This window comes from Chelonoidis abingdonii, chromosome 6 (assembly GCF_003597395.2).
Source record: "Chelonoidis abingdonii isolate Lonesome George chromosome 6, CheloAbing_2.0, whole genome shotgun sequence".
Classification (NCBI taxonomy): domain Eukaryota; kingdom Metazoa; phylum Chordata; order Testudines; family Testudinidae; genus Chelonoidis; species Chelonoidis abingdonii.
The window spans coordinates 21,545,828-21,558,948 of record NC_133774.1 but is presented as its reverse complement, the minus strand read 5'-3'; the positions used below and the strand labels follow the sequence as shown (position 1 = coordinate 21,558,948).

General features: G+C 44.4%; 1 protein-coding gene across 1 annotated transcript in view; it reads right to left on the bottom strand.

Moving 5' to 3' along the window:
- The window catches only part of ONECUT2 (one cut homeobox 2), a 42,153-nt gene extending 29,347 nt beyond the window's left edge, over positions 1–12,806 (bottom strand). The window contains exon 1 of the mRNA XM_032802570.1: positions 11,654–12,806. Coding sequence (XP_032658461.1) covers positions 11,654–12,806 — 1,153 coding nt within the window. The remainder of the gene's footprint in view (positions 1–11,653) is intronic.
- Between the last annotated feature and the right edge of the window lie 315 nt (positions 12,807–13,121).

The following is a 13,121-nucleotide window of genomic DNA, read 5'->3' as shown; positions in this document are numbered from 1 at the left end:
AGAGATTAAAGAGAATGGGTTCACCTTATAAAACAGATGACTAAGGGGGGATATGATAGAGGTGTAAAAAGTCATGACCGGTAGGGAGAAAGTGAATAAGGAAGTGTTATTTATCCCTTCACATAACACAAGAACTGGGGGTAACCCAATAAAATTAGTAGGCAGCAGGTTTAAAACAAAACATAACAAAGTACCTCCTCACCCAGCACACAGTCAATCTGTGGAACTCATTGCCTGGGGATGTTGTGAAGGCCAAACATATACCAAGGATCAAAAAAGAATTAGATTAGTTCATGGAGCATAGGTCCATCATTGGCTCTTAGCCAGGATGGTCAGGGATGCAACCCCATGCTCAGGTTTCCCTGAACCTCCAACTGCTAGAATCTGCAACTGGACGATGGGGGATGGATCACTTGAAATTGCCCTGTTCTGTTTATTCCCTCTGAAGGAAGCATCTGGCACTGCCCACTGTCAGATACTGGGATACATGGACTCTTGGTATGGCCCTTTTTTTTTTGGGTGTGTGTGTGGTGTTTTTTATGTGACAATAAAGCTACCAGTAGGTGGTGCTATGGTTCACAGCTGGAAGGGACTTTCTTCCAACTCTGTTGGGAAAACAGTAGCTCAGAATTCAATGTCTGTCTCCTGCAGGGTTTGCATATTTGTCTTCATCTTGATCCTGCATTTATCCAGACTATGTTCCAAATAAAGGCACTGTTTGCACATTCATGTTTGCTGAAATGCACAGTGATCAAGTGAATATAAATAAAAAGTAGTCAGTGGAAGTATTTTGCATAGATGAATCATTGATGGCATTTTGGTACAAAGATGTTTCATCATCAGTAACATGATTCAGCAATCAGGAAATGCAAACAAGTTATCCAAGCACTTTGCTATCACCCAGAAAAATCAGAAGTATTTACAGAGTGCGGGATTGGTCTCACCCAGTGTTTTGCCCTCCCTGTGAACCATCATTTTTTGTACACTAGGGCTAATTGTGAACATTGAATTTTCAAAGCAGCAAACAGTTTGGATGGGGTTAACTGCACTTGCTGCATGCCGTGACTGTGTAAACAAATGTCTTATCCATTTTAATAGGAGCACATTATTCTGAGAGCTGATTTTCAGTCCAAGCTGCAGCAGCTGTTCTACAGGTCAGTGGTACCAATAAAGCAATTTTCCATTGAGAAAACACTTCTCACCCAAAGGGACAAGGTTTTACCAGGCATTTCATAACCAAGTTGAGCTTGGTAACTTACATAAGACTTAGTAATGAGAGCAATTTTAATTGCATTCTTCATATGTCTGCTTACCTTACATTTGGTGCAGTATTTGCTTAACAGAGATTTGGTGCATCTTCTAAGTGATAATATTCTGACTTTTAGTACTTTGCAGGCAACACAGACATTACGATATGGCTTTGTGTTCAATTAACCTGAACCATAGTTGAACTCTGCCCTTTGAACTCCCTAAACAGATAAATGCATTAACTCACCTAGGGATCATTAATATTTTTCATCGTGACAAAAATTTAAGAACTGCACAATTAAGCCCAGATCAAATAGAGAATTAAAACAGAATGTCTCCTTATTTGTTATTCATGCAGTTAAAAGGCCACAGAATTAGTGAGACTGATCTAGCAGATTAGTGCTGTAAGCGAAAGAGCCTTTCACAGTCTGTAGTTATTGGAATTAGCACAACACGTTAGTATTGTCCAAGGAATGTAGCAGTCATTCCTGTACTATGTCGTATTCTTACAATCCTATGGACTCTTCCCAGGGCCCATCTAACATCATATCTACCCCCAAAATACCACATGAAAACTCGTTGGAAGAGATCTCAACTGGTGCAAGTGGTTGCAAATCCATTGGTTTCAATATATTCTATACTTAAATTGAGCAGTTCAAAATTCTGGCCTGGACATACATTTGAAAAACAAATTGGCATTGAAATACAAGTGAAAAACTCATTTATTAAGGTTATGTTACAATTTGTAAGAATATTTGTACATGTGTTTTCCAACATGTAAATACACTAAAGACTCAATAAAAAATAACATACAGTATCTGAAGGAGAAATAATTGCACATTTTGGCAAATATTTTAGGGCTTGGCCCTGCAAGTCCTTTCGCAGCCAAAACTCCCACTGACTTCAGCATTGACTTTAATGGGAGTTTTACTGGGACAAAGGCTTCAGGATGGGCCCTAAGTTTTCCTATATTAAAATCTCATTGTATTTTTCTATCTTGCCTTTTGTTTGGATCTCAGGTTTAATGCTGCCATACTACCCTAGATGAGACCACTTAAAAGAATATTGCAAGCATGAAGGATAAATCTATTGAATGGGGGGTCTTTAACTATGTGGTTTCCTTAAAGGGAAAGATTGGATCAATAGGATCAACACAAAAGGTTTCCCTGGCCCTGCATAAAACAATAAAGAGCTTCTCTTTTCACTGGTTTAACTTTCCTCTCTGACAAATGCAAATCAATGGATCTGTGTTTACAACAGATTCTCTAACAGACTCAGAGAATTCCTGCTTAAACCAGGGGTATAAAGAATTTGCCAGTTGAAGGGGCTGTACTGGAAACTGGGCAGCAGTCCCAGGGTCATATGAATTTGAATAAAATGGAGCAGATTGAAGCTGCCCTCTTACATTTAATGTGAAAGTCTGGTCCACGGACTTAGGAACGTTGGAACCTACAGTCAACACAGGACATGCTTGCATCATAATTATGATTAATGATCATTATTGTTATTATTTTTAATAAATTGACTTCAATCGTTCACCTAATGGTATAATTAACTAATTAATAACATAGGCACCTCTGAACACTGAACGAAAGTACATTTAAACCAGTAAAAGTCAAGAAGGGTAGTAATGCACAATCACTAAACAAATAGCCTGCTGCTGCTCCCACTGAAATGAATGGAAGGTTTGCCAATGACTTTAGACAGAGCAGGGTCAGGGTCTGAGCATTCAGACCAATGTACTGGGCCTAACTCTGAACTCTTACTTGTTTTTCACCAATGTAAATCCATTGACTTCAGTAGCATTGCTGCTAATGCAATCTGTGTCAGGGAGATTAGAACCAAGCCCAAAGAATCCAAGCCAAACCCAACTGACTGGGGAAGCTGATGGGCAACTCTGTAGAACCAGCACTTTGGCCACTCCTGAGCCAGCAATCCTCACCAGGCAGGACTCCAATTGCAAATGGCTATTTTATTATTCATAAAACCTGATCCTGCACTGTTTATTCAGGCAAAAGTCCCGTTGGCTTCTGTGGGACATTTGGTTAAGGATAGCAGGTTCCTGGCCAATATAATATTAACAGAAATGAATCGATGACGGGGGTGCCTACATTACATATTGAGATGGTAAACACTCTGAAAAAGGGAGGTGGATGTACAGGAATGCACATTCCTTCCTCATTAAAAACAATCATAGTTATTTTGTCCTCTATAAAAAGTCTGATTCTTTTTCCTTAACTGTTCCCGTTCTGTTTCCTGGTTCCATATGATTAGTACTTGTGACATGCTCCAAAGTAAATATAGACTATACACATTTAAACTATTTTCTTCCTGCAGGAAAAAGTATATGTATATTTGATTACACAAGCTGAGGTCCAAGTGCGATTAAATTACTTTAGAGGCATGCTTATAACCCAAACAATGTCTGCCTGTTTGCATGAGAATAATGCATCCTAAAATGATATAGAGCAGCCCTACATGAATACAAATATATCTTCCCTTTGAATATTTTGTGCCTGACTCTTCAGGCCCTACAAAGAAAAAATTCCCAATGAAAACAATAGGAGTTTATCCTGGTGAGCATTGCTAACTGGCCACTTTGTGTGCAATGTGGTCTATAAACTCTTACAGCCATTTTTAGACATTCTGACAACTGTCATTTGAGATTCTGGCCTTTCCTTAGAATATTACTACCTCAAGCTTTGTCCTTTTAATACATACATGACCTCACACTATAGAAAACTTTTGGAAAGATTTGTACACACATGCACACACACTGAGGCAATGGAAATAATGTTCTTGTATCTTCAAAACATTCGATGAACAACTAATTCGTTAACAGAGACATGGGAGCCAGATCTTGGCCCTGTTAAAATCAATTGCAAAATTAATGGGATTTGACCCATAGCAATCTATGTATAGTGAGCTTTAGCTATATTCCCCTAGTTAAATAAATCTGAGATCATGACTGAAATCTGTGCTGCCTGAATTCCTTCTACATCTCTAAGAGCTGGGCAAATACTGCAGATAGTTTTATACCCAGGGGTTGCCCGGAAGGCCATAAAGCTATTAAGCAATTTTGATAATTCAAGTACAGAAACGGTTGGAGATGAGCAACCGACCTGTTCATAATCTATGAAAAAAACAGAAACATTAGGTTCAGCCACACTGCTAGCGTTACCTGACAAGCAGGGACGGGATTCTCCAGGAAGATAAATAGGTTAGTTACACTGGAGAAGAACTGGCACGAAAGAGGACAGCATGAGGTGCGCGTGTTACTGTAACCAGAGCAGCGTTTGGATTCTTCCTCTCATTCCAGGGGAAAGTCAGGGTTGAAAGAAGAAGAAAGAGGAGAAAGGAAAAGCAAACACCGAGGCCATGAGACTGCATATTCACACGTGCCAGCCAGAAATCAATGCTCCAGAGAACGCTGTCATTTACAAAGGTCCTTCCCCGCGCTTCTCCACTCCCCGGGAGAATCAGGCGCCAGGCTGGACGCGGGCACATGGCAGAGATGGGTGCTGGGATGGGATGTGCGTGAAACAGGGCACTCTTGGCACGCAAGGGCTGCCCTCGACGTGCTCCCTGAACCGGTGGGGCTTCCTGCTCCGTGTTTACAGTGCACTAAAGGCAAGCAACAAAATGCTCAAGCCACGGTTACAGAAAGTGAGCTGCTGGAGGGAGGGGGTAGGATTTATAAGCAATACACAACGCCTTCGGGGCGTTTCACTGTTACCACCTGAGATCAGGGAGTAAATGCGCCCCGTTTTTACCGGCGAGCCAGAGCACAGTATAGTTAGACCATCCGTATCTTTCAGCCCATCCGCACGCTCCGGTCCGCTCGGAGTTTGTGCACGTTTACAAAGCATCCCGGATCCGTGGAGGGGACCCCTCTCTGCACCGAAAGTGCTGGGGGGATTTGCGTTTCCAGAACGCAGCTAGTTCCATAACCGGCGGCAATGCGATAATGCGACTGGAAGGAGAAGCGGGAGGAGTAGACTCGTTGCACGGCTGGAAACCCAAAGCTGCCCTTCCCCATAATGTCTCATCGGACGCTGTACACGGGCTAGGTCTGGGCTAAGTCGTTCCCCTCTTCAACACCCGGCGAGCTAGGATCTCCCAGCAGCCCAGCTCGGATCAGCTGAAAACCACAGCTTTAGGGACTTGCCAAACTATTCCGTGCAGGAGGCGACAAAAATGAAACGACAAACGAGTCCCCTGCAGCACTCGCTCCATTCCAGAGGATATCCACCGACCCACGAGGGGAAAACGCCTGGAGAGCACCATTTAGAAGGAGAATCGGGGGAGACAGCTTTATAGTTGTTGAGTTTTTATGTTTGGTTTTAGTTTGTTATATGTACAGTTTTTTTTAAAGAATGCTTGGATACTTCCAATTAAAACACACAGAAAATTCTTTAGGTGACGATCTAAATACCTTTAAAAAACGAAATATCAAAACAAACAAACAAAACCAAACGAACAAACAAACGCAAAACCCCACCATCCGTCTCATTTTGAGGCTCTATCTTAGCCACAAACAAGCAAACAAACTCGGATCCACTGTACACATTTAGTTTTGTTCTGAACTGAAATATTTTTGTGAGAAGAGTGGAAAGAACTATATAGCAAGAACGTATGTGTTGTGCGTGAGTGTGCGATACACACAGAGGGAGAGAGAAAGAGAGATCAAATATTTATTTTTTTACCTAAACCTCAAAAAATATATTCAGGTTTAAAGTTGGAATTTCCTCCTTATCCACAAGTGTGGTAGGGCTTTCAGACGCCACACTCCTTCATTTAGTGGGGTCAAGAAGTGAAATAATTTCCACTCGCTAGTGGCTAGACTACACGGGGGTGTCAAAGAAACCCTTAACCTTGAAACTTTTGTGTTTTGGTTTCATCGGATCGTTACTCCCAAAATATTTGGTTGTGCTTTTAAAAAACGGAAGCTTTTAAAAAATGGGCACAAAGAGGTAGAAAAACAGACTGAAGGCCGATTATTCAGAAGAGTTTAAAATGGTTGTTATTGCTCAGCGAGTAACTGTCTACTGTGTAATTTACCTGTGTAGGGAGTTTTTAAATCCCTCTGTATTGATCTAAGAGCAGAAACCCCTTGTTAGCCCATGTGACTAGTTAAGGCTGGGATGCTGTGTTTACATGGACATCACGTACATAGTCATTTATAGTATGCAGAGTTTGTAAGCAAGTTAGGGAAAGCAATGACTGCGCATGCACAGCAGCAGCTTTCCATATTTGGGGGTTCAGAGAAGGAATTGGGAAGAAGGGGTGATGGAAGCCCCACTTCAATTTGTCCCCGTTAGCCTGCTCAGCCTGATGCAATATCAGACAGCTTCTGCTCGGAGCTTTCACACTGAGAGCCATCTCCTAGGAAGATGAGACAGGCACAGGGGTCATTTTTGTATTGGTCCAAGTGAAAAACGTCCCCTCCTAACGCCGGCCTTTCCTTCTGCTAGCTTAGTACCGCAATGAAGCAAAGCACCCAGCCGTGTGCTCACCTCTGGACATCATTCCTGGGGGAGAGCGAGCCGGAGGCCCGACCCGCCGCTTGCTTCCCCACAGGGCTGGAGGATCGGCTCCCTCGGGGAACCGAAACCTGGTTTGTAGGGTGAATCTCCATGTTGGCCATTACCTTTCACAATCTCCTTAGCCAACGTTTTGGGAAGATTCGCACCTAGGCATGGGGAGAGGGAGGGATTGCGACACACACACACACACACACACACACACACACACACACGTCTTGTGCTGGGAAAGCCAGCGCCATCAGCTTTACTGGAAACAAGCCGGATCAGGTTCCAGATCAATGAAAACTGGGTCCACACGTTTATGTTACTGTTGCCAGCATTAATGCTCTTTTAATCTTCTAAACATTATCAGCATCGATCTCCCTCCATATACACATTGGTTTGAGAAAAGTGACATAACCACATGGTTGGAAAGACTGGAATAAAAATAAATGTTGGAGCCTTCTCGCTTGATGGGATCCTGTTCCCCAGGCTGTTTCGCGTGTGGTATTCTCTCTCTCTCTCTCCTACCCTCAATGCTCTCAGGGACCCAGCACTAATGCATATTAGAAAGGTGTTATTGATTCACAGGGGACTCGAAAAGACAAGGACAATAGTGAGCTAGCTCTTCAATTATTAATTTGATCGGCTCATCAAGCAAAAGTATGTCCGTGTTATGTACAAATGTTAATACATGTTTCTATAGGGCGCAAGGTGCATACTGACTACAGTGATTTGACACCGTAGGTACAGAATTATGTTTTGCATTGGTTATAATAGAATATTCCATGTGATATTATAGTGTAAGATGTGGCTACACACATAGGCATATGTCTATTCCCATATGTGCAGCTATGGCTGAGATTCTGTGTGTCCACACACAAACATATTCAGAAATATCTATTCTCTCATTGAAAGAGTTACAGAGAAATATGAACGCTCTGTCTAATGTAATTACAGGAATGGGTTAAAATATTAGGAACTCTTAGCCATAATCATTAATAACTATTAGATGCGTCTCTTTACATCGTTTCTACCCTCTCTGGGTTTAGCTGGAAGGAGTACGGCTAGCATCAATGAACAGGGCTTCCAATATGAAAAGTTAGAGCCCAATCCTGCCGTCCCGGATGCAGCACAAATCCTAGCTGAAATAAATGTGTTTAGTCTCTAAGGTGCCACAAGTATTCCTGTTCTTTTAGCGGATACAGACTAACAGGGCTGCTACTCTGAAAAAAAGAAATGCCATTGACTTCCACAGGCTCAGGATAGAGTCTGGAATGTGGAGCTCGCCACTTAGTGTCTTGGTGTCGAAGGGACCGTCGAGAAAATAACGCCAGTTACAGGGATCTGAGGTGTGCAGCCGCCATGCGAACGGCACTCCTTTGTCGAGAGACAGAGGCTGGGACACGCTGGACGTTAGTCGAAATGACAATTTCCTAAATGAGCTATCACAGATCCCTGCAGGAAAAGTCGCATGTTAGAATTAGCGCCACGACAGTTACATCCCCTTCCCCCCCCAAAGCTATAGCAGATGACTGGCCTTAGTTTTAATTTCTTCCCCGATGTAGATAAGGCAACTGGCATATTCGTCACCTCATTATTGTATGCCGAGCTCCTCTGCCTTCACTAGTGATGTTTCCCTAATTGAAAATCGTTCAATTTCGTGTGCGCGCGCGTAAGTGATTGTATCACAAAGGTGAAAACCATTAACGCGTGATCTCTTCCGCTTCGAAGGCACCATAATTTGATTAGTAACATTAAATGTGCATCCCGCTCCTCAAAAGCCTCCTTCCGAAAAGATCCCAGAATTGATTCTACTTCTCCCCTTTGATGCCAAAGACCGTTTCTTTCCAGGATCACATTCATAATGCTGAAAAGGCGAAGGAATAAATATCCCACCCCCCGCCCATCTCGCCCTGGTGTGTTAGAGAAGATACCATGAATTTTTAATAGCCTACGGAGTCAAGAACAAAATCACCTTCCCACTCCTGTGCTCTTCCCCCTCCCTCAGCCAGACGAGGCCACTGGAATTGAAGGAAAAAAATTACCAAGCCCACAGCACTGCCGTAAAAATGAATGTACCCAGGTGGCTTTGGGCCGCCTCCTTCCCCCTGGAAATCTCGAAGACCCTCCGTGTGGATTTAGACCCGAAAGCCCAGGCTCCCGGTTTGTGCCTGTTTAACCCAAACGAAAGTAACGCCAGCATCTCTAGTGGGGCGTGCGGAGATTTCTATCAATAATGCATGGAGAGATGGCTTCTGTTCTCCCCCAGCCCCCAGTGCCTGTAGCTACACTGAGTACATAATACCTACTTACCCAAATGCCCGCTACGGCATATTTTACAACAGGAGAGTGATCTATTGACCAAAATATACTCACCGATGATATACAAGTAAGCCCTTAACACACTTGTTGTTGCTAATAAAACCACACAATAAATGGCAAAATCTCACCTTACTTAGATACTAGATACAAACCGGATACCTGCATACATCTATTTAAACGGCTCTCAAGAGCAGTATATTTTATATGCTTCTCTTCTTTATTCAGGACTTCAAGTGAACCGATCATACCTTATCCTGCAATTTTAGCAACTCTGACCAATTCCAAACGGTATCTCTGCATGAATCCGAATTGAGACCCAACTTCTCTGTTTTGTACATTGCACTTGGGGAAAAAATCGTGGCTCACACAAAGCTTGCCATATCAGCTACACTACTACCAAAGAGACACACTGCAAGAGTCCCACTGACCACTGAGATAGGCCAAAGAGATCTATTCACTCAGGACTTCACACATGAATTGTCCCTAAGACCGAATGAGAAAAGAGGAAGGGAGAGGGACTTGCCTTTCATTGTATAGTGTTTCCAAACTACATTGTCAGAAAGTGTGCCAACTACACACACACACAAACACACACAACTAGAAACAAAGGATTTCAAATCTCACAGCAGGTTTCAATGGGACATTGTTAACAACAATAACGCACACAACTCCCCCTACCTTTTGCGTTTCTTTCCATGATGTAGTGTGTAATACTACAACGACGAATAATAACAACAATCAATAATTATAGTTAGTAAGAAATCATCTCAGAAGCTCCAGAAAGAAATTCACAACCAGGAAACAATAACAACAATCACCCCCACTGCGCACAAATGGAGGGTGGATTTTGAAGCAAAAAGTCATCTTTCCGAAAGGTTGTTTCCTATTTACCCTCCGCTAATCAATAATACCAAACAATTAATTGCTACAGATTGGAATCAATCCAACCACAGGTGAACGAGGCAGTTGTCAGAGTAGAAATCCTTTCTAAAATGCATTTGTAAGCATGCAGCTGTCACACTATAAAAATGAGCCACACACACTATTTTATTTATATATGTATAATGGGAACAAGTTTGCGGTAAAGGGCTCATATGTGTCAAAAACAAGTTGTCAATATTTTATGTTACATGTTAAAATGTGATGGGACAGTGAAGCAAATTCTAATCAGTGCAGATATGTTAATTATTGCCTATATATCTTTCTTTCCAGATGCAGAGCCAAAGCAATGCTGAAAGGACTGCAGATGTTCATCTAGGCAAACATTCTCCCTCACTGTGTGAAAACCCAGAATATAGGTTTTTCCAATCTCAACAAGTCTATTTTTGAAGCATACTCTATTGGTTCGCTCCTCCACTGCACACTATATCAAGGAAAGAAACGTCTGTACATAATCCCATGTACATTTTCCGGATAGCGATTTATTTTTCAACCATCTGTATTATTATTCCCCACTCCCCTCAAATAGCAGCCTTAATGGACGATTTCTTGTAATCTTAGAACAATAGAGGGCTGTACTTCTCTTTGATTACAGCAGAGGGAGCACAAAACAGCTCACCTCACATTAGAACAATATACCAAGTGTGATTGTCTTCTCCCTCGGCTTCAAATCCATCTCTGTGTTCTGTACAAAAATAAGCGCCCGTGTATGCAAAGAGGGTATTGCAGCCTTATACTTTTAGATGCAATAATCTATAGCTTAATTTCTCGGCACGTAATTTATCACACACCTAATGTGCTTCCTTTCACTGAGGAATCTAGGAGACTTTGAAATGATTCACAGAACCTCGGCAGTGCAAAGGAAATACACATTTTGTGACTTGTCTAATAAATGCGTTGATGCGACAGCTGTCACTACCAGAAACGAGAGATACTGGTGCTAAAGGTGAAAAAATCAAACTGAAGCACCCAAAGCCAGGAGAACAGCTATTCTAAAACTGCCTCCCACAAAATGCGCCATTCTTTATAACAGATTTCCCAGGATCTGATGCTTTTTCGTCTCCTAAAATTGATGAACTACATCAGACATCATCCCGGGACCTCTCGTTATGTCCAAGTAAGTTTTCCGAGAGAAATAAACAAAACAAAACATCTCTATCCTAGAAACAATAATGTACCTTCCATACATCCTTATTGTGGGTCAAAACTGAAGAGCCTTTTGCTGGATGTATTAGGGATTTTCCAAGTGCAATAGGAAATGTTAAAAACTCGGCACTATTCTAGCCTAGATCATGTGTCAAGATTACAGAGCAGGGTGAAAACAAAACACCCAAACCATTGTCCTCTTAGCAGTGCCATCACACAAGCCAGTCTGGTAGCACCCAGTAGCTCGAAGTAGTCAAATTAAGAATATTAAAGGGAGACGTTAAATCAAGACAAGGGCAATCAATTCATCGTGAAGCTCCTTTAAAAAACCAGCCTCTTGAATCCATCAAGCACGAAGCTATGCCTAAAATCTGTACCCGCAGCATCACATTACACTTTTCAGTGGCTCTTTCGCTGGGACACCTTGTCTATTTGCATGTGCACATAGCACTACTGGTGCCAGAACTCACCTGCAAGTCTTAAGGCTGACATTCTCTGGAACTCGGGTTCCTGCAGCCATTTCCACATTCTCCTGAACGTCTCCCTGCCAGATTTCAGCTTACTCCAGGGTTTAGGGTTCCTTAGCAGGTCTGAGAGGGTCCCCTGAGAACGGCACAGCACCCTCTGGGCAAAGATCGCCTGGGGGATGCTATAGCGCTTCAGCTCTGCAGTGATCCTCTGGGCCACTTCTTTGGTGTTGATCTCTTCTAACTGCCCAGAGTTGTTAACTTGAGATCCAGAGGAGGAGGGCGGCCTTTCCCGGCTGGAAGCCAACACGGGCCCGTGAGGCTGCGCATGGCCAGGGTGTCCAGGATGGTGCATACCGGTTAAGTGGGACATCATGGCCGCAGGGGGAGTAGTCAGCCCCCGGGAGAGGTGCTGCTCACCCCTGGCCAGCATGGCAGTGTGGGCATCGAAGTTGGGGCTGAGCATCTTGTCGTGGCTGGGGGGCCCATAGTTATGGAGGCTCTGTTGGGTGTTGTGGATGGACCCCAATCCGTTGCCCAGTGGGGTGCCAGCCAAAGGGGACAGGCTCTGCCCCATGCCGGACATCTCCTTGTAGGGTCTGTAGAGGTTGTTCATGGCCGGCAGACCCCTCTCGTCTCTCATCAGGGTGAAGCTCCCGCTGACATTGCCGGAGAGGCGCTGGTGGTGGTGGTGGTGATGGTGGTGGTGGGCATGGGGATGGTGATGCGGGTGGTGGAACTTGTCGGAGACGGTGGAGATGGGCGGCAGGGGCTGGAGTGGAGTCAGAGTGGTGTAGGTGCTGCTCATGCCCATGCCAGGAGGCGAGGAGTCACAGGGCATGCTCATGGCATGGTGGAGGGGGATGGACAGCTCCGGGCGGTAATCCCCTGCCCCGTCTAGCAGGGAAGCCATGCTGGACACCATGGCCGAGCGGGAAGAGGCAGAAGCCAAGTCCTGGTGCGAAGGAGGAGGATGGACCCGTAGCGATCCGGCGCTGCGGCTGGGGTGATGCGGGCTGGGGCTGCCCAGCAGATCCTGCTCATGACTGGCTGCCCCATGCAAACTGCCCAGACTGTCCATTGTCATCTCCGGGTTCATGGCGCAGGCATCCAGCTCTTTGGTGAGGCATCGATAGGCGGTGTAGGCAGTCTTCATTCAGTCCATGGGGGTGCTGGGCTGGCGGGATGCTCGGAGCTGGGGCGGGGGGGATAAGGCCTCTCAGTTTTGTGTGTGTGTGTGCGGGGGAGGGTGCGTGTATGCGCGCGTGTGTGTGTGTGTGTAGGGGGGGAATCACCAGTCTCTATCAGCCGGGCCAGCGCCGTTCCCTCGCCATGTCCTAGCCCTTTCCTCCTCTTACGTCTTCTGTTTAGGTAGCTGGAGCTGTCCAGAGTGGGTTTGCTGCTCAAACAAGCTAGCTAGCCCGGCGGGGCAGGGCTTGGGCCGGGACTGACAGGCAGCCCAGCCAGAGGC